The following is a 24292-nucleotide window of genomic DNA, read 5'->3' as shown; positions in this document are numbered from 1 at the left end:
GATTTTTTTTTTTTTTTTTTTTTTATAATTATATATTATTCCTATGCCATATACATGTGATTTTTTTTTTTCCAGCATAGTTCTTCACTGAAATCATTCTGCCTCATTGTGAAGTGTGCAGGATTCATTTTGAACATCCCATTCAGTTACCAACTATGGGTCGCTGCCCAATAAAGGGCTACATTTAAAATCACAAAAAAAATGTGAGTAACCATTTTCTATTGATTCGATTGCTGCACAGGTAACTGACACGTAAAACATTGATCCACAATAGATTAAGGTCAAGGCCTGAACACAACTGTCCACATTGTCTGTCAGTCATAGCCCAACGCTTCGCCATACAGAACTGAGTGCGACGAGGTGTGGCCTCTTTTAACCTGAAATGATTCGAGTCCCAGCGTGAGCTCATCTCTCTGACACTATTCTACCCTAGCGGCTTGATCACGCAGTTGAGTGTCATTCAGCAGTGAAACTCCTCGTCGACTTTCTGTCTTCCTTCGCCATTGCTTTCTGTCCACCTCTCTGTCGGCAGCAGGTCATCCATTGCTTCGCGCTCACCCAAACCTTTTTGCTCTCCGTGGAGGCCCTCCTCTCGAGCATGATGATTTTACAGAGAGCTGTGAGCAAGACGGCCACTTCATATTCATTGGCATGTTTCATCTTCTGGATTCTCTGAGCTTTTCCAAGATCCATCAAGCAGAGGGGATTTTTATTTACTTTTTTTAATCGAAGTCGGTGCTTCTATTTGATCTCTTATCGTCAAACCATCCTGACAAAGTAATGTCAAACCTCAACTCATCTTTGATGGTCCCGGTCCTGGATGCTCTTCTGTCTCCGGAGCACCACAATTTATGTCTTCCACGGAAGCGTGTCCCTCCTCAATGAGATCAGTATCTTTCATGCTCCGTGTGAGCTGATGGACACAATTAGGCATCGGTGAGACGTCATCCTGCAATCTTAAATCGTTCTCTCTCTTTTCTTCGACTGACTCCAAGTCGTCTCTTGACTTAGTTTTAGAGCCAGATGGCAGAGGATTTTCTTCAACGTCTAAGTCACTGCCGCTGTCCGAGCTGTTGTCTTCAACTCCGTGCCACCACTGGAAATATTTCTTGCCTTTTGTCTCAAACCGGTGTCCAACCTTATCATTCAAGTACCTCCCTGAAGTTCCAGCGAGAAAATTCTTCTTAGCTTCTTGCCCGCCGGGGTCTTCACTCTCTCTGGACCCTTCTCCTTCCTTAGCCAGGTCACTAGAGTTTTTAGCAAGTTCATGGATACTTTTAAGTGATTCAATATCTTCTGAATCCATTTGATCTGTTGACCTTCCCTCTGATCTACCAAGTAGAGGTTCTTCATCGTTATCTAAATCCGTACTGCTGTCAGAAGTGTTGTCAAACTCGTGCCACCACCTAGAACGCTTCCTCGTTCTTGTTTCCTCTTCCGGTTCTGCGTCATCCCGAGATCGCTTTTTCGATGGTCCCCATGGATACTTTTAAGTGATTCAATATCTTCTGAATCCATTTGATCTGTTGACCTTCCCTCTGATCTACCAAGTAGAGGTTCTTCATCGTTATCTAAATCCGTACTGCTGTCAGAAGTGTTGTCAAACTCGTGCCACCACCTAGAACGCTTCCTCGTTCTTGTTTCCTCTTCCGGTTCTGCGTCATCCCGAGATCGCTTTTTCGATGGTCCCGGCTGAGGTTCTTCTTCTTCTTCTTCTTCTTCTTCCTCTTCCTGGCTGACCACCATCTGAACCTCAGCTGCAAAATCACTGTCCGAATCATCTTCATTCTCTTCAATGATATGGTTAATGTGATCAGCGTGATTTTCGATTTGGACATTTACAATGTTTTCATTGACAAAGCCAATTTGGTTTTGTCTGAAGACTCTCATATGATGATTTATAATAATATGCAAGAGGAAGATAAATTCCATGTCATTATTGTCTCCGTTCGGTGGTTGATCTTCTGTTGGGATGTGAATATGGTGGCCTGGAAGACAATTAAAGCCTGTGGGTGACAATGTACACCAAACGGAAATATAAATCCTGTTCATCAGATACTTACGATTCGGACCATTGTGGTCTCCGTCCCCTTGTCCATCCATTTGGCTAAAATAACGAGAAATTGCAAGCACAAATTGACTAATACATTTGCAGAAAGCTTTCGGCTGTGTCTAACATATTTGAGGATTTAAATGATTGTCACGCTTCAAGAGTTAACATTAATGGAAACACATGTGTTTATATTCTGTGGAGGATAACCAACAACAAATTGCTTGAATTTGAGGTCAGATAAGTCGAACTAATGCCTCGGAAGGAGGTTTTCGCACTGTAGCAATGACAACGAATTTGGCTCCGCCCCCAAAATACTGTGATATCACATAATGTCATTCCCTTCCTTCATATAAACATTATGACATTTCATTTGAAACGAGATTGTCATGCTGTCACAGAACTGCTTTGTAGTCATTTATGCACAAGCGTTGCATAATCATAAACTTACCTCAGGCTGGAGGAACTTGTCTTTGCTAGTCACAAAGAATGCTGGTTACAAAGCCATCAGGAACTGCAGGTGGAAGTTCTTCTGATGGTTCTGCATTCTATTCTAGTCACAATCATGCTTATCCAGATCAGTTGGGTTAAAGGTCATTCATTCCATTTTGCGTTTCCACATTCTGCCCTTTTCAAAGCTGCGCGTCAAAGCCTCATTCATGGCAACAGACACTTCACCCCAACAGTGCATATAAATATACAGTCCTCTTTGTAGCCATTCAATCTGAATGCTTTGAATAAAGCACTTTATGTCATCATGCACAATGTCATCATCATGATGATGAATGTATTTCTTGTGTGATATTGCACTGCTCTATGCATTACTGTACAAGGAATATGAATAAACATCCCTGCTATTGATGGTGTAAGCATTGAATGAGGTGACAAGCGTTACGGGGAATCTTAAGACTCTTGTTGATGGAGTGCAAAAGTCTTCAACGCTTCAGATAAAATGAATTTCCCTTGCTTAAAAAGAAGCAGTAAGGAACGTACTTGTTTAAATGCATTGCAGGTCAAACCTCATGGGCACCAAGTTCACTGTATATGACAGTGGCCTGAACCCTATGAAGACCACCAGCAGCCTTGAAGACAGCAATATGCGCCAAGAGCTCGCGGCCATTTGCTATGTGAGTTCCTTTTGTCTTATCTTTGTATCCTTCGGAGGCACTGTGAGTTTCTTTCAGGTTCCATTTAGCTCTAGTATTTTATTTGAAAAGGTTCGACAATTACAATGGTATTTGGTAGAGAACAGAGTGATGCCAATGAAAATTGAACAAGTATTTTATAAGGTGCCTAGGGGTGAGTGAAACATCCAATAGTAACTCAAATAGCGAGAATGCAGATCTTCTTCAAAATGTGTCAGGTTCTTCTTCAACTTCTCCGAAAGATGTCCATTAAGAAGGGAAGGTTGTTTTGCATTTCTGCTGATGAACTAAGGGTACAACGTTAGCCACGGCAGCCCTGTTTTAGACCACTGCGGAAAGATTTTGATGGTTTTAAGACAACACGGGGGCGCAAGATGGGCGAACGTCAGCCTGGTCATTATTGCAGTAGAGGCCAGGTGTGATTTTAAACCCTTTCAGGGACAGCTACAGTGGACAGTTTATCATGTCAGGTTACAGAGTGCGTGAAAGGGTTAAAATGTTAAAAAAATTGCCATGAAGAACCTAGTCGGCCGTGGTAAAAACGGTGAATGTGACTAAGCCTGACAGTGCATAATCATGCATATCAAAACTTGGACGTAGTCCGTCGTGTGACGGCAAGCAATTACTGCTGGCGTCTCACGCTCGCCGCCTACATACTTAAAATGGTGAAAGTGTGAGTGAGTGAGTGAGTGAGTGAGTGACAGAAAGACAATTATCTGACAATGAGGAGACTGCAGGGTGTATGTTAACACCATGTTTGGGAACAAGTGATGGATTAGTGAAGTAGTTATTGACAGAAAATGAAGGTTATCACACATTTATTAGCCCAGCAAAGGGGCTTCATTTGACTTTATCCGGGCCACAAACATCGAATGCGGAGAAAAGTAACGGACAAAATCCCACAAACAGTACGTTTCAGACAAATGAGGCTATTGTGACCACTGGGACCACGGTGCAAATGTAGCCTAAGCAACAACAAGCCATTAAAACAATACTTCTGTCTTTTTCAACTGACAGAGGAAGTTATCATGGTGCGTTGCAGTGCCATGCAAAGAAAGTACTTTTAATTCACACTGATATTAGATGATATGTTGTCATGTGTTTTGGATTAAAAATGATGCCTTCTACATTTTGATCTTTCAAACCTAGGAAACCAATGTCTTGGGATTCAAGGGACCTCGTAAAATGAGCGTTATCATCCCAGGAATGAATATGGACCATGAGAGAGTGTCAATTCGGCCACGAAATGTATGTATTTCAGTGAGCTGATCAGTTCAACGTCTCAAACATACACCTTGACATATTGGGCGGACCGTTATGACTGACCTCCGTTGTTTTCTTTTTCTATTGTAGGACCATGAGTCATTGCTGGCAAGGTGGCAGAACAAGAACACAGAGAGTGTGATTGAACTTCATAACAAAACTCCAGTGTGGAATGATGACACGCAATCGTATGTGCTCAACTTCCACGGCAGAGTCACTCAGGCCTCTGTCAAAAATTTCCAAATCATTCACGACAATGACCGTGAGTTTCATGTCCCTCAGTAGTTAAAGAGTGATCATGTCAAACTTGGAAAAAAGCAAATAGGATCACGAACCATAGTGTTTTTGGTAACTCAAGTCGAATTTGAATTCACGTCTCACTTCCAGAACCCTATCATTTCAAACTGACGCAAAGGGACAAGTAACATATAACTACCCTTAACAGTGGCGGCTGGTCAAGAGAGGGCACGGTGGTCACCACATTACTTTTCTTGAAGACAGAAAATGGAATAAAAATACTTCTAATCAAGTCAAAACATTTGGAAATATATGTACAGTGAAACCTCTAGTTACCAACTTCATCGTTTTGGTGAGCACATTTCTACCTTGAAACGTTCATAAATCGAGGTAATATTTCTGATTGAAATGAACACAAATGCAATTAATCTATTCTAGCCCCAAAATGAAGTTATGATGACCCCTTTTTAACTATTGTGTGGTCTAAAGTAAATATAAACTGGGATGACAGGGTTATTTTAAAGATTAATTCACTCCTTCATGACTGCCTCCTTCATGCTATTACCAGCGAGTTCTTTCTCATTTGCCTGTCTACTAAATACCAAAACAACAACACATATGTAGCTTAGTTACATAACGTGAAAAGAAGAGCACAGATCTTTCTGCTCCCCGTACGACAAGCGCTTCAAATAACATACCTTTAGGCGGTTTCCCTTTTCCTCGTGGCATTGTGACTCTTTAGCGCTTTCTTGACATCTGCATTCATTCAACACGGCTGTTTCTGGCACAAAAGCGGCATATACACCAAGATGTATTGTATCTGTGATTAAATGAACGGATTTTATGTAGGTGGAACTTCCGCCTCATGACAACATGCGGGGGACGGCTATTTGACATGATTATTCCTTCCTTATTATTACATCTGGGGTAAAAAAATCGGCTAACTTAGCTAAATCGACCACAAAAATTGGGTGACACAAAAATTTCTGACTTGAAATGAAGGATGGGGCGATTACCAGAGTAATCGATGGAATAATTGATGGGATAATCAATTCTAAAATAGGTGAACTGGCCCACAGGCCCCTCGTAGTCCTTGGGCACCAAGTAAGTGACCCCTGTGATCGAAAAGAACATCGAATACTGTACGGTCTTCTTCATTATTACAGTATGTGTTTTCCTGTTACGACTTTTAATGGCTCAGGGCCTTTTACACAAAATTGCAAAGATTTCAGGTTCTTATTTCCTGTCTTCATCCATCATTTCAGCTGACTACATTGTGATGCAGTTTGGCCGTGTGGCAGAGGATGTCTTCACCATGGACTATAACTACCCAATGTGTGCCCTTCAAGCCTTTGCCATCGCCCTCTCCAGCTTTGACAGCAAGTTAGCCTGTGAATAGACGGCAGCCTAAATAAGGCCATCTCGTCCATGTATGGTCTCATCAAGGGCTGTTCATGTAACACTGCGGCTGGTCCAAACTCCAAAACCACCATTTCCCTGTATGTGTGTGGATGTGAGCGACTGTTTGTGTGTGTGTGTGTGTGTGTGTGTGTGTGTGTGTGTGTGTGTGTGTGTGTGTGTGGGTGTGTGTGTGTGTGTGTGTGTGTGTGTGTGTGTGTGTGTGTGTGTGTGTGTGTGTGTGTGGAGGGTGGAGGAGGTGGGGGGGGGGCATCAAGCACAAAGTTGCCCACTTTTAAGACAATGAAATCAATGTGTTTTGTAAACATTTTGAAGTTGAAGTGTGCCACTGTTCCTTTTATTTTATGTACTAGCTAGAGCAGCTTAACATTGTGACTGATGTGACTAATAATTGCATATTTGTACATTTTTGGAGTTGGCTACATTTTATGGACCTGTCACGAAAACAACCCATGGTTAAAAAAAAAAAAAAAAAAAAACAAACAAAAAAACAAATTAAAAAAAAAACATCCACAAGCATGAATACTTACACGGTTCCAAGATTAACATGCATGTCAAAAGCTATTTATTTTGTTATTTATGTATTTATTACATGTTTTGTTCTCTGGACAGTTTTGGCTCTGCGGAGCTGCAAGCACATCAAATAAAAAGCATCCACATAAAACGAATGGACCTGAGCAGGGCAAAGGCATGTTACACTGTGCTGTGTACCGTACAATATTGTGTCATTGGGTCACATATGTGAATGTATAGAATAATGGTGCACTTTAATTTAAAACCAGTAGTGGACGAGATTGCTGTAAATGGGTTTTTGTGCCTTTGAACACTAACTGCAGTGTGGCGCGTTGGCTGTAAAGTGAGCTCTTTGCTGTTCTTGCCAACCTTACCTGCACTTGATGAGTTACGGTCATAAACAGTAGACAGGTGCAAAGCTGGTTTTAATGAATCAAACAAAAAACCGTGACGAGAAGCCCAAATAGAAGAATCAATTCCATGATGACGTGGTCAGAGCTTATTTTCTCAAGGACATATTACATTTCCCTCAAATGTAACATTGTACTTGGTACAATGTCTGATGTCCCTTGGAAATATTACGGAGGACATGGATTTGACACAGCCTCAATGCTTGCATATTGCATCTATTTGTGTCTTTGGGATATTTTTATACTCCTCTGATGTGACAGTCGGGTATGTTCCTCATCTAAAATGTAGTATGTTTATATGGAGAAGTTTAGTGCAGAAGCCCCGTACTGGGCGAGCTTACTTTCTCAACATTTTTGTACTTTATCATTGTCAAAAAAATATCATGATGAAGGCAAAGAACAATCTCTGATGCCACAATTGTTAGTGTGGATCATGAGGAAATCTTTAACAGATGTGCTATTCTTGTACTTAGTTGTGTTCCAACATTTTGGATTTCTATTTCAAAACTGTTGATACTTTGCTGTGAAGTCTGCTTTTTGGTACATGTTCGGAATCCCCCTGCTTCTCTCACTTTCTTTTTTTAGTGCTCGTGACGATGTACAGTGAATGCCGTATGTCTGACTTATGTGGTGGTATAGGCACTCTTGGAAAATGACAACAAAGGTGAACGAATAAAACCTGAGTATGTTTATTTTTGTGCTCTTAAAATATGGAAAAAGTTGCTCGCAGCATATCATTAAGCTATGTTTTAATAATAGAATTAAGACGAAAAGTTGAGGTAAGGTTCTATGCTCAACTCATTATGCTTTAATAGCATTTGGATTTTGGAATGCTACAGAACACCTTATGTTGTCAAAGTCATCTTTGAGGCAAGCCATATCGTAGTTTCCTTCAGAGGGCCGTTATGGCTGTGAACCCAAGTAATACGCAACAAACTGATAAATAACTTGGAAATCAGAGACCAGTAAAAAAATTTTAAAATTGAATTACATTTATTTTAAGAGGGCTTGGGAACAAAACATGCTTGCAATATCTCAATGTCTTTAAAAGTGAAGGCAATTTAACAATTTTGTAATTTTAATTTGCTTTCATGGGCCACATAAAATGATGTGGCGGCCAGATCTAGTTCCCAGGCCTTGAGTCTGACACCCGTACCCAAAGGTGACCTGGTTGAAAAAACCTTTGTGAGATTTTGCAAATTATTACATTCCATCACAAAAACTTGGCAATCCCCCCCAAAAAAAAAAACGGAGGCTGGAGCCTTTTCGCCCTAACAACCTGTGCCGCAAGATTACCCAAAGCCACTGAACCTACCTCTACATGTAAAACAAATATACACAGTATCTTCCTTGAAGTATTTGTTGGAGGTAAATCTTGGTAATGAGGATGTCTTGTGCACAGGTCTTGCCATTTCCTGAACCCAACCTCTTACTTCTAATCTAACCCAACCCTAAAATAACATACACATGTGGACACAATTGTTGCAACCCCTCTGATGATGAAAGCGGTCAAAGAGATAACTGGAATCCTCCTGTGGCCACGTCCAGGGAGGTTGGCTACCCGTCCGGTAGATTTTAAAGGTCAAATTTGCAGTACATTTGGCCAACCATCTTTTGAGTAATACTTAGAGCTATAACATTTTCAAGCATACTTTAGTTTTTTGTTTTTGTTTTGTTTTTTAACATAACCCACCCACATTCATAGTTTGACCCATATCAACGCGCTTAACTACGTAAATGGTTTTGTTCGTCAATCTCTGGCGACTGACGTCATTTACAGAGTGCCGAGTACCAGTCAGCCATTGCACTGCATTGTTGATTGTCCTGTTAACCTTTCTTTGCCATTTTTATCTGGTTATTCGGCGAAATGCCTCGGCGCAGTGTGGCGATGAACTGTTCACATTCAGGCAAACAGTTGTTTGAGTATCCAAAAGACAAAAATAGGGCACGTACACGGACCAGAAAATTGGAACGATACAGTTGCATTCTCGGAAAGTGAATGAATTTCATGCCGGTGTCGAAGAGCATTCTTTGTTACCAGCACTTCAAAGACCTCTGTTTTCTCAACCGGATTTGCAAAAAAAGGTGGGTGTGTCAATCAATTAATAACTCTGACTGTTGTTTTTGAAAACATTCGATTCAAAGTACTAAATGCGTACAACGATGTAATGCTGTACGAAAACATTCAAACTATGAGTGCATGGAGGGAATCCAACTAACAATGCTGCCGATATCATGCACGGTGTGGCCAATAGTGCAACAGAACTATCTTAGCAATGACAATGGAGGAAACCAACCCACTATAATGTGTGCGCTGAGTGCTTGCGGGAATACACGGACCAAGTAGGTAATCCCATTGTGTGCAATTTACAGCACGGCACAGTATCGAATTGCAAAGAATAATGCAAGGCTAATTACCGCAGCCTATATAGCTGACTGTTCTTCCACTTACGACGATTCTCATAACCACTCCATGTCCGGCCGTTAACTTCCGGGTTTGTCGCTTATCACGATCTCACTTCGGAAAATTACTTTGTCGAATTTACGAAATACAAATGATTTTTTTCATACTTTAATGTATTTTATTTCATTACTTTATTTGTGACATAGAAATATTTCTTTTGGAATACAGTATCCTAAAATTGCTTTAGATTTCTCAAAAATATATGCAGCAGTAGGTACAGGAACACCAAGCTGTCTGGAGATGCTCTTGTAGCCTTTACCTTAAATTTGGTTGACTATAATTTTCTAATCTCCTGAGACAACTACAGGATCTTCTTTGCTTCCACTGGTCCATATTTAGTGTGGTACACACCATGACACTAAACAGCATTGTCTGGTTTCCATTGGTTCATTTTGTATTACTTTCTGTAACCTCTGTTTTTTTCTTAAATGAGTACCAAACAATTTATAAAATCAATCTTAATTTCAATTGGTCAATAGAGTAAAATACATACTTTTGTATCCGTTTACAAATGAATAACAGCAAAGAGCTCAGACTAATTTGAAGGGAAATCCTTTACGTCTCCCTCCTGTTTCGCATCCTCAGCCCACTGAACTCTTTGGGAAAGTCTCTGTGGACATTACTGTCACTCTCTGCAAAAGCTAACATTGACAAATATTCTGTTTCTTCCTTCTCTGCCTCCTCCTCAGTGTTGGGACATTCTGTACAACTAAACTGAAGTCTCTCTGCCTCTGTCACCGGATCTTCCTCATCAGCTTCCTCCTCCTCTTCCACCTCTGTACCATCATCTTCATCCACATCATCATCCTTCTCATTTTCTTCCTCCTCCTCCTCTTCCTTCTCCACCTCCTCTTCATAGGTATCTTCTTTTGGGTAGTGAAATACATTTCTGTGGTCATTAAAACTAATATGCTTCCTCCCTCCTTTTTGACCTTGTAGGTCATTGTGTACTTGCAGACCTAATCTCTCATGCTGTGTATTCGTAGTTGCCTGGGAGGCAAGTGGAACCAGCAAAAGTCGTTTTTCAGCTTCTGCTTCCTCCTCCTCCTCCTCATCCTCCTCCCCATCCTCCTCTTCCTGCTCCTGCTCCTCCTCCTCTGCTATCTCCTCCTCTTCCTCTTCTTCTTCCTCCTCCAGATCTTCGTCAACATCTTCCCCATCCTCACCTTCCTCCTCTTCGTCTTCATCCTCCTCTTGTACTGTGGATAGTTTCCTCGCTCCAACCTCTTCCTCCTCTTGTTCCATTCGCTCTGCTAAGGCCTCCGCAGTGGGCTGGGTGATGGGCTCCTCCAAAGCCACACTCTCTAATTCACATTTGTAATCGGGTACTTTGTACTCGGGGTAGGTCTCTTCTGGGTAGCCTGTACAAAAAAAAAAAAAAAAAAAGAGCATGCGGTCTGGGCACCTGTCTGTCATCGGCAGTCCGACATTATTTCAAGCTAAACGAAACTGTAATCTTCAGTCTGTCAGTCAGTCATTTTATTTTCAACAACGCTTCCATCATCGCTTCAATACGTAAATTTCATTGCTCCGGCAGTGAATTTCACATAGCCTACACTATTTGGCAAACTATTGAACTGTTAAGTACAGCAGGGCCACACAGGTGGCTGACTGCTACGTTTGAACTCCTAAGACGCCAAAATGTTTTACTTAGTAAACTACAAAACAAACTAAGTTTGATTTACCTTAACCAGAATCTCTTTTCGCATTGTTGCCAATGGTACAATCCTGGTGGATTCATGTCATGTTATTCCTCATAAATCCTTTTGAAAACCGAAACTAAGTTGCCAGGTCTATCAAATAATGTTTTTCCTTCGATTTCATCTTCTTGTTATTGCTGTTCTTGTCATGGTTCTACTTTGCCTTTGCCATGTTGCTCTGCCTACTCTGCTCTCCTCTCCCTCCCTACAGTGCTGGAGTGGTAGGAGGCGGGGCCGAACTCGGAGGCGGGGCCGAACTCGGAGGCGGGGCCGAACTCGGAGGCGGGGCCTCACACCCACACCTGTGCCTCATTCGCTTGAATAGGTGGCAGCCTATTTAGCCAGCTTCTCCTATTGTTCTGTGCCAGAAAATCCTTGACATTCGCACGGTGTCTTGCCACATTGCTGGCTTTCCTCCTGCCATCTGATCTAGTTTATCTTGTTGTCATGAGTATGTCCCTGAAGATTATTTTCAGTTGCTACTTTGTTTCTTGATTATCTGATCGTTTTGGTTTTTAGTATATTTATTTGGTGTTGAAACTTTGGACGACTATCTGTGCTTCTTCTCACGGCTCATAAGGTCTTCTCCTTCTTTTTCTTCTTGTCTTTATTACCACCACCCTCTGAAATGGGGTGTGGGGCTGCAGAATACTCCTAAGCTCCTAATGCAACTCATTTCAAACTAAAAATTTGAATTCAGAAGAATTTGTCTGCAAAAAGTGTCTCTAGTATTCAAAGCTACTTTCAGACCTCTCAGCTCATTAATTAGTTGTCTTGCCTGACCATAATGAACACATTATTCAAATACATGCTCCATTGTCTCTTTGGTGCATACCACCACCAGATGTACATATACACTCAATGCAGTCTACTCAAGCTTGTTGTATTCACCCATTCGAACAAACATTTGGCAGACAAGTGAGGCGCGTTTCCGTCAGTTATCAGCGAAATGGGTGTCCATCAGTGACGGACTGAAGGACCTGCCGTCAGTCTGACAGAATACATCTCTAGAAATTAACATTCTTGGAATGACGAAGGAAATGTGACCATCAGAACAGATTTGCTGCCCTGAGGAGACGCAACAGAATCTTAGCTGAATAAGCACTTAGGTGATAAAAGTAAATATAAAAACTGCTTTTGGTTGGGAAGATAGCAAAGTTAGTGACAGGTGGGTTGTGAAAAGGCAGGGGAAGTATACCTTCCCAGTCTGGACTGTAAGGGACTTCTTCTGCCTCCATCTCTGGGGAGGCACCCTCCACGCGGCCCTCTTGCATTAGATTTGCGATCTGCTTCAGCTGCCTGAGGAGTTTCTCTTCCTTCTTTGTTGGAATCGATTTACTTTTCCTGCGTCTTCCACTGTGGGGCGGCAGAGAAACAAAGGAGAGTCATCACCGAGTCTCTTGACTTTCAATGGCGTCAGGTGGCAGCAAAGCTTTTAATGCTGCCTGCTGTAAAACTGCTGTTTTCTTTCCTTTCATTCAATTCTTAGGGATGCAGTGATTTGTTCCAGCATGAATTTATTTATGTGGAGTGTGAGTATATTATCAAACTAACCTCCCAGAAGCACAAGTATTTCCTGAGACAATCCTCGCCATGATCCTTTCTGACTGAAGTAGTCGCTCCTGTAGTCTGGCAAGCTCATCGTCAGTTGCTAAGAGAAACACACCCACTTACTATGACGCACAGAAATATCATGACAATCAGGGAAACTGCAAGAGTTACTAAAAAGTTTTCACATATAAATTTAAATTGACCTTCTCTAAACTTTTTAATGCACATGTGCAACTGTTAGATGCTCCACACCTTTCTGCACAAGACAGGTGGATTCAAACGTTTACAGAAGGTCTAAAGGGATACTTCACATATGAACACCACTTGCAGCATTAAAAAGTTCGTATTTTGCCTCTGAATAACTTGATAACCATTAATCTCCATGTACATTTAGTAACTTTAAAAAAATAATAGGTGGCCGCCATGTTCAGTGAACATGCCACTAGACAACCGTCACGTGCGTATCAACTTTGGAATAGACTGCACCATGATATACGCACACAGCTGCGCTGTTGTAGCGTTAATCATGGAAAAAAGAAGCCAACTAACTTTAGAACATTTATATTTTCAGCGAAAAACTCAGAGGTTATGACACTTACCCGTATTCCTCTCCATGCTCATAGTTGTACTGTACTGCCCTGATTTTGTAGTATTCTTGTCCTTGCAGGTTAACTGGCAACATGAATGATATAGTTTAGGCATGATTGCTGTGGAACAATAATAACAATGACAATAACATTAGTATGAATAATAATAATAATAATGATGGTCATAACCTTGTAGATTATATAGAGGATGTAAAGAAGAATTCCAAATCCATATATGGGTATGACTTGAGCCATCAAGTTGTATTTTTTACCACGTCCAATGCTTCTGGCTTTGGCAGTGGCCTCAGCGCTGTATGTCATGGAGTGGAACGGATCTGCATCCCACTGCTGCGGGTCATCGGACAATGACACCGGATGCATCCCTGGCGGGCGGAAACCAGGGCCAACTACACAAGACATAATGGGCTCAATACTAGTAGACTTTAGTCATCAAAATGTACAAAACGGAAATACAAACTGTAACGAAATGTTAACTGTGTGAGTTAATATCAAATGAAATATAGTAAATAGCTCATATTTATTATACTGTCCATATACACATTTACCCCAACACTAGGACTGTTGTTGGATCATTGTGACTGTCTGTGTGCCCCTGTCATGTTTTGTTTCTGTCATAGGTTTTCGGGACTTTGTTTGAGTACTTCAGTTAGTTTTTTTTTCCTTTGTACTCCTGTTTTTGTATTTTTGTTAAATACATCTTGGTCAGTCCACTCTGCTCCTCCCTGCCTCCCTGCTTTTATCGGGTCCTCCAACTACCATCATGCAAAACGTGACAGAATGACCCAACCAAGACTGGACACTGCAGGACCGGAGGCCAGATCCCACTGCCACCCGTTCTTGTTCCGGCAACAAAAGTGTTGCGGTCGCCCTGCGTTCTTATTCCCGGCAACACAAGTATTGCGGTCAACTTCCGTTCCTGTTCCCGGCGACGCAAGTGTTGCGGCCGCCCTCCGTCCCTGTTTCCGTCGACGCAAGTGTTGCGGTCGCCTTCCGTTCTGTTCCTGGTGACGCAAGTATTGCGGTCGCCCTTCGTCCCTGTTTCCGTCGACGCAAGTGTTGCGGTCATCCTCCGCCACGTTTCCGGCGGCGCAAGTGCTGCAGCTGCCCTCTATCCCTGCTTACAGCGGCAGAAGTGTTGCGGCCGCCTTCTGTCCATGTTTCCGGCGGCGCTAGAAATCAACGCCTGGCTGTTGTCGAGTGTTGCCCCTCCCACCCCCAACCCCCAACCAGCTGACTCTCGTCTTGCCAAGCCTTTCGGTGACTTTGTGACATCTGGGATATCTCCCTTGAGGGAGGGGTACTGTTATGTTTTTGTTTAGGTTACATGATGCGGTAGCCTTCCGTTGCTTTCCCGGCGACGCAAGTCTGCTTTTTTGGGGTCCTCCAACGACCATCATGCAAAATGTGACAAGTACACAATCAGGTCTCCCAAAGGTGACAACAATACTCAACTTTCATTACATAGAACGGATAATAAAACATTTGGTGACCATTAATATGAAGGAATTTTCTCCTGATATAAATTATATTTAATATCTTCAAAGTTTAGTTCATATCACAACAATATATATCGGTAGGTGGGTAAACTGCAGCTGTGTGAAAATGAAAATGATTAATTATATGACAGTATGTAGTTTTTCGACAAAAAATGTTTGGTTTGGTGGAATCATACTGTTAACAACAATACTATGAAATATATCTCCGTATTTTTATGTACTTCATATGGTTAATGTGCAACGGTTGCAGGGCAGGTGAATACTTTGTTTCTTATACATTTAATATAATTACCTTTCATTCAGTTTAGCTTGTTGTGGGCTCAATTTTGGTTTTTCGACAATTATTGTGGTCATATGAAAAATCTCGTAAAAAAAATCATTTCTAGATATATTAATAAGTTCATTTCATTTCGAGGACAAAAAAGTATTTGAGGTTCCCACTACCCGTGACTTCAAGTTTGATGTCACTATGATCAGGTTCAATGCATACATTTGGATGATCAGCAGTCAAACCACACATTTTTCATAAGACATGTTTCATGAAAAGATAGTTCATTAAAGATAAAGGCTTTCCAAATGCTTGCATTAGAAAAAAAAGTGACAAATACCAATTTAGTGTTATTTGTATATTATTATTAATATTATTATTTTACTACAGCATGATTTTACTGTTTTGGCCCACTAGACATCACTCACACACACACACACACACACACACACACACACACACACACACACACAATTTTCCATAACATTGCATTTTTAGGTACCACGGTGATGCGATTCGACCAATACCAACCACATTCTTGTCGAATGTCACAGCTAGCAGCAGCATCAACAATAACAACAACACGAAAGGTGGATGGAAGATGACGTAGTGAATCTGCTCACCCTGTGGCTGCCCCATCTCCTTTTTGGCTCTCGGTAAAAGCATCCTGGGCAAGAAGAGAGACACGCAGAGCACCGAGCATGATATCAAAGTAACCTTCTGACAGGTTGTGATGGGCATGTCTAACTCGACAACAGCCAGGCGTTGATTTCTCTTTAACAGTAAATCCAGTGTTCTCGGCTGTCGACGCTCATCTGGTGATGTCCTGCTCAGATTAGAGCAGATTATATGAGCAGTCGTTATAGGCGGTGGAATATTATCAACTAATCCCCAGAGAGGGACACAACTGGCCATTTTCAACAGCATGTTGCTTATATGCACCCCGTTGGCTTTGATGGACAAAATGACCCCCAGAAAAGGACAGAAAGGTCAGATTTTAGAATTAGACTGTGGGGGCGATCCCACAAAGCAAGTCTTGAATACTTTTGAATAATTTTTCATTTTCCTTGGTACTATTTATTGGTTACTTATTATATCTTCCTATAGGTAATGGTTTACAAATGTTGAAATACCCAGTTGTCCACTTAAATGCAGGACATGACCTGTACAGCATTCTAATACCGTATTGTAGTTCCTGGGGTGTGTTGCTCTCGTTTTACCAATAGGTGGCAGTGCAGGCTCATGTACAAACCAAATTCATTTTTGATGACAATCTTTTCAGATCGACAGTGACTCCCGAATATTGATTTCAGTTGGGTGGGGTAGGGGATCCGTTGGTGCGAGGCAAGAAGTACCATGGAGTACCCTCACAAAACAAAAAACCAAGACAATGGCTCAGCAAAAAAGCTTTAATTAAATCAGTGGCATATAAAATGAAGAACAAATGACTACAAACACTCTAAGCCAAATTCACAATGTATGAATAACGTAAAAAAAAAAAACATGAAATGTGATTAAAAAAAAAAATCCTAAATGATCAAAATTAACCAAGCCACCAAACCGCTTCCTCCTCTTTGCCTTCATTTTATTTTTTCCTTCTTTTCTTTTTGTTTCTGTTAGCCTACTCTGAGTGATAAATTTTTGTTCTGGGTGTATATTTCACAACAAGCCTGGTAGCAGACCCCATTAAGGAGATTCACAAATCCCAACATGTCATTGCAGTGTCAATGAGGTTTTCTAGTAGTGGTCGATATACAGCATCAGCTAGGAAGGAGGCCCTTTGGCGGGGATTCAAGGTTGTTGTCGCTGTGTCCAAAGCAGGGCTGTTGTTTGGCCATTTATGGGATAGGCCTCACAGGGCCCCTTCAGCTAGGGGCCAAGTGCAAACTGCCCCGGGGTCCTGCCCAATTGCGGTGTCTCTGCTCGCACCAGAAGGTAAGGTTGAAACTTCAATACAAATCTAAACATTCAAACCCAATATAAGTCACTGTCAATTATTATTATTATTATTTTATTCTTTCTCATTTACAAAGATTCTCACTAATTCCTGTTAAATTTCAATAGGATTTAATATTTAATATTTGGAATACAGTCAATAATAATCTGATCAAAATGGACCAAATTGAGATGCTAATATCTATTGTTGTGGTGTCCTCCGTTGTAGATTCGCAACTTTTCTGGTGCCAAAGTACTTTAGATTAGAAATATCCCATGTTACATCACCAATGTCATCAAAAATAGATACAAACACAATGACATTGAGATGCTCTCATCTCGATTTACTCACAAATGTACAAATTCGAATTTTTAAGCGAAATTGGATCATTTGACGAGGCACAGCAGATGATCTCACAACACAGAGCACTGCAGTGTTGGACCTGACTAGACTGCGTGTTGCTGAAAGGAAGTTTACACATTTGGACTGCCGAAAAAACGTGTGTATACTAGTCCAAGCAGATGCTAATGTAAAGTTATAATAATCCATGTAAGGCTAGAATTCGGAATTCAAATAATTTCACGAGCATGTTTTTTTTTTTCCAAGCAGTTTAGGCATTTTTCCAGTGATGGACATTTTTAAAGCCATGTCAGCTCTGGTTAGGCCTTTCATTTAATGCCAAAGGCACAAAGGTCAAGTAGGTTGGACCTTGGGGACTTATTAGCAAAGACCAAGGTGGAGACGAAAACTCCCACATGTATTTTTTCAAAGAATACTTATCAAGAATCGAAAGGTGTTGGGAATACAGATCAAGGGGACAAAACCTTAAGAAATATTTTACTGATATAGAACTGTCACTGGGATTGCTTCTCCCAAATGGATACATTTGTTGCTTTTCACATGCCTCATAGATCTTCGTGGAAATGATCTTAATACTAAAATGATGATGTCAGATTTGAGGCATGCAGAAATGACATGATGATATATTAGTATGCTCTCAGGATATAAGTACAAATATTCGAGTGCCCCTCAAAAATCGTCAGCGTTTCAATGTATTTTGTGTTTCAACCGAACTATGGAACATAAATCGTGGACTGTAAGATGTCAGATGTCAACATTTGGTTGAAAATAACGCTATTTTGAATTTTGGGAAGTGAAACAAGGCACCACAGGAAAATCAAGACTTGCTCACGTAAAAGTTCAACCAATGCACAATTGAACTCCGGTAAATAGAATTAAGCACATCATTTAACTGTTAACAGCGTGGTTGTTTGAAGGAAAAAAAAAACTCTATAATTAGCAATAAGAGGGGCAGCAAATAACTCAACCATTCTCCTGTGTGATCATTTTCTTTTTTATACATCCCGTATCAAGATCAATACTGTGCTACTCAAGGTGGCTGCAGGGCTGGTTGTGACATCGACAGCTCATGATAGTAAAGCTTTCGTACCAGGAGGACACTCAATTCTATTGGCGTCTGATTTCTGCAGCGAAGTGGGATTTCATTTCACTCAAGCAATGCCTGCTGACCATTTTAATCTGGGACCATGAACTGGTGACCTTCATGTGACAGCTTCATTTGCTGACCACGAGGCAGACGGGCAGGCCAGGGCTCTACCGTCGCTGATTTATAATCTGCTAAAAAAAAAAAAAAAGCTATTGAAAGTTATCCACTTTCTTTTGATTTTCCATCAAAGCATGATTTTTGTTCCGAAGTGTTAAGAAACAGAAGTGCGTAATGCTTTTAAACCACAGTTTAGATGAAAATGAACAGTGGTAAACACCATGTGCGATAAAAATCTGGCTAAAAGCTGAAGCCAAGTCACTAAATATACAGTATCTCACAAAAGTGAGAAGATCTCTTAAAGTTGTTGCTCAATATTTTAATAGATCTTTTCATGGAACAATATTGAAGAAACGACACTTTGCTTCAACATAAAGGAGTCAACGTGCAGCTCGTAAAAGCGCAGAATAACTCAACGCCGCTATTAATGTCTAAACTGCTGGCAACAAAAATGAACACAGCCCTAAAATGTCCACATTGTGGCCTCGATGTCAATATTTTGTGTGGTCACCATTATTTCAGCGCACTGCCTTGATCCTCTTGGCCATGGTGTTCACCATAGTCCGAAATTTAACACACCTGAGGCCTTGAAACACGAGCGAGACACATAAAACCCGGAAGGGAAAATGGCTAATTGAGTGCAATTTGGATATTTTCACCAAAGGGGTGCACTCACTTTTGTTGCCAGCAGTTTAGACAATAATGGCTGTGCGTTGATTGTTTTTTTCTTTCAGCGATAGTATACAAGCTGTACACTAAGTACCTTACATTGTCCCAAAACGTTATTATGTCAGCGTTGTAACATAATATTTACAAAAATGGGAGCGGTATTCTCCCTTTTGTGAGATATACTGTGAGTCACAGGTGTCAAACTCCGCTCTTGGCCACTTTCCTGCATGTTTTAGATGTTGCCCTCCTCCAATACACCCGATTCAAATGGTCAGGATCGTTATCAGGCTCCTGCAGAGCTTGGTGATCAGGACTGGTGCTTGACACTTGTACGGTGTGTGAGACTAATGCTTCTAAATTGTGTCTGTGCTATGATATTAGGTATTGGAATAAACACTGCGCTGTGAAGTGTACAACTAGTGCGAGCTCTAACAACTCGACAGTTCCATGTTCTGGCTGGTCTCTTTATTTTTAGGCGACTGTTTAATTCTATTATAAGGCGATGCAATGTCAATGTGATTTAGTTTCAAGGTAAATTGACAATTTATACTGCGGTTGCATTCAGACAAAAATTCCAAAAAAGCAGCAATAGTGAGGAAAATTCAGTCACAGCTGGCATAGATGAATTATTATTATTGGCCATGCCATACTGTCGCTATAATCTTTTAATCCGACGAAACAAATATGCATTTGTGTACCCTCTCTGGGTGAATGGATTATAGATTATCGCTGCCAGGCAGCATAAGATGCCAACAGCGATTATTGCTCTATGTTGAATAAAGCATATACCACTGTTGGGGAACATTTGGCACCAGGAACAATTGCAAAGTAAGTTGGTCATGCTGCAGCATTTGACACAAACTTTTTTTTTGGTCCTATTTTAACGATAAAATGTCAGTATGGTAATTTCATTGTTGTAACAGTCGCCTCAATTGTTAACTGGCTCAAAAAGCACTTCCACTCTGCTCCTCTAATTGGACTTTTGTTGAAATAAGACTTTAGTCTTTCTCTTGAAAACACCAAAGTAGATATCAAGCTGTGCCATTACTAAAATAAGGCACAACTATGAGAGGAAGCACTATGGTGCCTTGTGGTTGAAGATGTTGAGTGATGAGTTTATCGAGATACAAGCTGTCACTCTGCTGATTTTTTTTTTTTTTTTTTTTTTTTTTTTTTTGCTTTGACTTGCAAACACAAACTTGCCGAGACATCATGTCCAGTCGGGCCCCTTGTGGGATAAATGCAGGCTAGAACTGTTTTTTTGACACAGGTGATCATTTTGATACAATTGATCATAACATACTGTTGAGCAGTTGGGAAATTTGGGTGGAAGATATGACACATGGGGTCCCTCAAGGGTTAGTGCTTGGACTTCTTCTGTTCAGTTTGTATTAAAGTAGAACCAAAAAAATACAGCCCACCAGTGGATGTGAGGCTAATGTTGCACATACCACACGTGACCCACCTTTGTTAAAGATATTTGGGCCAGTTTTGCCTGTAATATGGTAAACAATGGGTGATCCGAATGTGAGCCTAACGTGGCCCTAGTAGTTGAAGAAAGGAAAGTTCCGGAATTACCGTATTTCCCTGATTACATAAAACCGTTTTGTGTGAACAATCCATCCAGAGAAAATGGGTGGGTTGCATTGGGAAGCATCTCAAGTTGCTACTCCTCCTTCATACACACAGTTGATAATAAAATGAGTGTTATTTTTAATCACAGCTTTTCTGATAACCTGGTAACCTATTTCTTACCAGCTTTAACTCATCAATATGTTTTTATTTTATTTTATTTTTTTAAAACTCTTGTTGGATCAAAAATTTGAAGCCACGTGCTGGGTCAAATCCTCAACCTAAAATGCTGGGCGCAAATAACCCAGCATTGGCTTGGTACCTTTTGCGACCAACACTGGGTTAGCTATTTAACACAATTGGGGATACTTTTGACAAAGATGTTTTCAGAGTGTATGTTAATACTCTATTTTTAAGTACAATATTTTAGTGTGCTATTTCCCTTATTAAAACACATATGTACAATATTTGATTTTGTTTTGGGGGCCGGGGGGGTGCGTGGAACGGTTTAAAGTAATTTCCATTCATTGCAATGTGGATGGATGATTTCTGATCCAAGTGCTTTGTGTTACGCACGGTCACAGAAGGAAGGAATCTCAAGGGAGCAGTGTGACACATTGTGCTCGCTTTTGAATATGACCACATGCATAGTCACAGGATGTTGCCATATTTAGTTTGGGGCTTTTGATGCTTTCTCTTGTCTCACTGGTGACATTCTGCAGGTACGCTCCATGCACGCTGAAAGACCTGTATTGCATATTGCTAATACCAGCTCTTGCCCTCAAGCTATTTACCATGCCTCTCTCCTATCAAGCCTTTAATTACTTAATTATTCTTCATCGGGTTCAATTAAAACACATTAGACTGTGCTGCTTAAAAAAAAAAAAATCAACTATTGCTGCGACTAAACAAAACACGCGAGTCAATTGCGGCCTATTTTCTATCGTCTGCTAGCAGTAAAAGGGATTGTGTTATTCTAAGGATCAAAGTCTGATTATTATGCTAAGAGCAAAATATAAGATTGACTTTTCGAAAGCACTCAAGCACCTCCAGGAGAGGAATGGATTCACATATGTGGCAATCAGCGCCGTCAGCGCACCTTCCCCAAACAAAATGACATTTTAGGAAAAGAAATGGTTTTCGTTCCCTCTTCATGCAAGTGATTTGTTGTGCAATGTCACCTTACTCAACAGTAGCGGATCAGGTTTACATCATTACACACAGCCCCTCCTCTCCATGCCTCGATCTAAATCAGCCAATTTATTTCCAAATTGCATGTCGAGTGTCGGTGCAAGGGCTTATGGAACTATATTAAATCAATATACTCCTTACGTATATATTTTGAGGAGCCTTTAATTTTTTTCCCCCTCTTTTTGATGATATTGAGAGTCCTGAAGGACACGCTGTCACAAATATGAACCCTGTATATTGATGGGAAAAAGATGTTTGCAAAAAAAGTGAATGAGGTGGATTAATGGGCTAAAGAAATGCTTTATGGTATCCAGACCTTGACAATTTTTTTTTTTAAACTTGTATGCTTGCCTGTCAGCACTCTGCACTCTGTTGGTAATTTATGAGCATCAGCAGCATACAGCCTGTCACCAAGGGATGCCATTTAAATGTGTCTTGCATTTGTGGACGATCATGAAAAAAATATCATCAACCAAAGTAATGTTAGGGACATCTTTTTGTGTGCAAACTTAAATGGGAGTTCAAAGGAGACAAGAAAGCAAAACGACCAGCACAATATGCACACTGGCCACAGCTTTAGGAACACCTGCATAACATACGGAAATGAGGTGCGACAAACTTTGCAAAGATGATGATTCACAGAGATATTATTAAAAATTTGGAGCCCTCGAATTACATAACTAAACTTGTCAAACTAAGACCCCTCTGACATCAATAAACAGCCCAGTAATGAGCATATTATTCAATTAATACCTTTGGACAGTTCCAATCAAAACTCAGCACAATTATCTTTGAGGACAGAGTTATAAAAAAAATAGCGTGGTGGTATCAACATTTTTATGCAACAGATAATTTATTATATGTTCCTAGGTCATCATTAGTTGTCAGTCACTACACAAAAAGCAGCCGTATGGCAAATAGTGAGCAATTCATAAAGTTATATGTCAGTCCCATTTGACATTTATTGTCAAACTAAACTGAAAGTTTACTGTCAAACTAAACATAAAACAAGGAGGATTACACTGTGTTAGTGTTAGCATCAACCCAGGTCAAATCATCAAACGCAGTCCAAATTGTATGACTGTATACACATGATTAGGGCCAGGTTTGTTGACCTTTTCCAATTATGTTTACCATTTGACAAAACTGACATTGTTTTCCATATGTTGTCGTTATTGTTACCATGGCAACTGAGCGAGCCAATGAAGAAATGGTGTGCTGGAAAGGCCTGCTGAGAGTAAATATGAGTGTCGTGAGTGTCCATGGAATATTGTGTAAAACCCCCCCAAATATGATTAAATCCGTTTTTACCACAGCCCTCGGTTTAATGTGTTCTTGCGTGTCTTTGACCCTTCTAAATTGGCCGAAACATGTGACACAAAAGACTTGGATTAATTTGTTCTTTTTGCTAAAGTCATTGTGCTCCATCTTAAAGCGCAGCATGTTTCCCCAGTGTGTTTGTGGCACCTTGAATGTCCTTAACCAGCGCTAACACAAGATAATGATGGTGCTCAACAAAAAAGAGAGATTGGTTTTGAATTATTAACAAGTTAACTTTGTAGTGGTGGCACTTTATCCCAGAGGACAAACATCCCCAAATGTTTGCAAAATATAATTAAGCCGAGGCATCTTTAAATGTCATTGCTGCCTGTGCCATGTTTCAAATTGTTCTGCATCAACAGAATTTAACGAGATGGCTAAGGAATCCATTTCCTGCAAGCATGTGATAAGCCGCACATACAGTGGAGCACTTTCATTGATTGCCAAAATAAAGCATTTTGTATGCAAATGGCGGAATGGAGTGGCTAAGCTGATTCAGCCTCATGGACACCAAATAATGGTCTTTACAATTAATACTTTTACATGCTATCCATTGAAGAATTCGTCTTTCATTTAATGGCTCGAAAACATTTACACGTGTCTGGGAAGGAGGGTAAAATGCATTGCGTTCCAATGGATTAATAAGCGAGCCAACAAACAAATAAAGCCATGCATCTCTCCCTCCCCCGGAGTGCGGTCCCCTCGTTGTCATCTCATGCTCCTGCACATTTTGGATTAACAGATAATCTTTGAACATGAAGGAAGGTCTGCTAACCCTGAGGGGGTGCTGTGTTGTGAGTGAAAGGGAGCACAGGATTGGAGGCAGTGTTGCATTGTTTGGGCGTAATGTGCTTGTCTTGTGCTTGTAAACATGCGGCGCTTTTTGTTGAGCCGATACGACCTTAAATAGCCCCGC

General features: G+C 40.8%; 2 protein-coding genes across 4 annotated transcripts in view; one reads left to right on the top strand and one right to left on the bottom strand.

Annotated features, from left to right (window-relative positions):
* tub (TUB bipartite transcription factor) overlaps window positions 1-6577 on the top strand; it is a 49360-nt gene extending 42783 nt beyond the window's left edge. For 2 of the 3 annotated variants that reach the window (XM_019886996.1, XM_019886997.1), the window contains exons 9-13: window positions 3063-3177; window positions 4345-4443; window positions 4549-4720; window positions 5961-6236; window positions 6353-6577. In XM_019886996.1, coding sequence (XP_019742555.1) covers window positions 3063-3177; window positions 4345-4443; window positions 4549-4720; window positions 5961-6094 — 520 coding nt within the window. In that variant the 3' untranslated portion in view covers window positions 6095-6236; window positions 6353-6577. Of the gene's footprint in view, window positions 1-3062; window positions 3178-4344; window positions 4444-4548; window positions 4721-4845; window positions 5632-5960; window positions 6237-6352 lie in introns of those variants that run through there. The other variant, XM_019886998.1, reaches the window with a different exon arrangement.
* A 3331-nt stretch (window positions 6578-9908) lies between these two features.
* On the bottom strand, window positions 9909-15935 carry ric3a (RIC3 acetylcholine receptor chaperone a). Its single transcript, XM_019886470.1, has 6 exons — window positions 15748-15935; window positions 13529-13746; window positions 13352-13424; window positions 12756-12852; window positions 12400-12557; window positions 9909-10862 (listed from the first exon to the last, which is right to left on the bottom strand). Exons 1-6 carry the CDS (start codon window positions 15863-15865, stop codon window positions 10057-10059), a joined length of 1470 nt encoding a protein of 489 aa, XP_019742029.1. The 5' UTR covers window positions 15866-15935; the 3' UTR covers window positions 9909-10056.
* Between the last annotated feature and the right edge of the window lie 8357 nt (window positions 15936-24292).

The sequence above is a fragment of the Hippocampus comes genome, unplaced genomic scaffold, assembly GCF_001891065.2.
Source record: "Hippocampus comes isolate QL1 unplaced genomic scaffold, H_comes_QL1_v1.1 scaffold261, whole genome shotgun sequence".
NCBI lineage: Eukaryota > Metazoa > Chordata > Actinopteri > Syngnathiformes > Syngnathidae > Hippocampus > Hippocampus comes.
This window is presented reverse-complemented; position numbering and strand designations above follow the sequence as displayed.

What these genes read in the sequence shown, in the direction of transcription:
- ric3a (XM_019886470.1), bottom strand. Translation starts at nt 15,865, where the DNA reads ATGCCCATCACAACCTGTCAGAAGGTTACTTTGATATCATGCTCGGTG. An exon ending in GAGCATGGAGAGGAATACGG is followed by an intron (nt 12,853 to 13,351) that starts GTAAGTGTCATA and finishes TGTTTCTCTTAG; the next exon opens with CAACTGACGATGAGCTTGCC. An exon ending in AATACTTGTGCTTCTGGGAG is followed by an intron (nt 12,558 to 12,755) that starts GTTAGTTTGATA and finishes GCCGCCCCACAG; the next exon opens with TGGAAGACGCAGGAAAAGTA.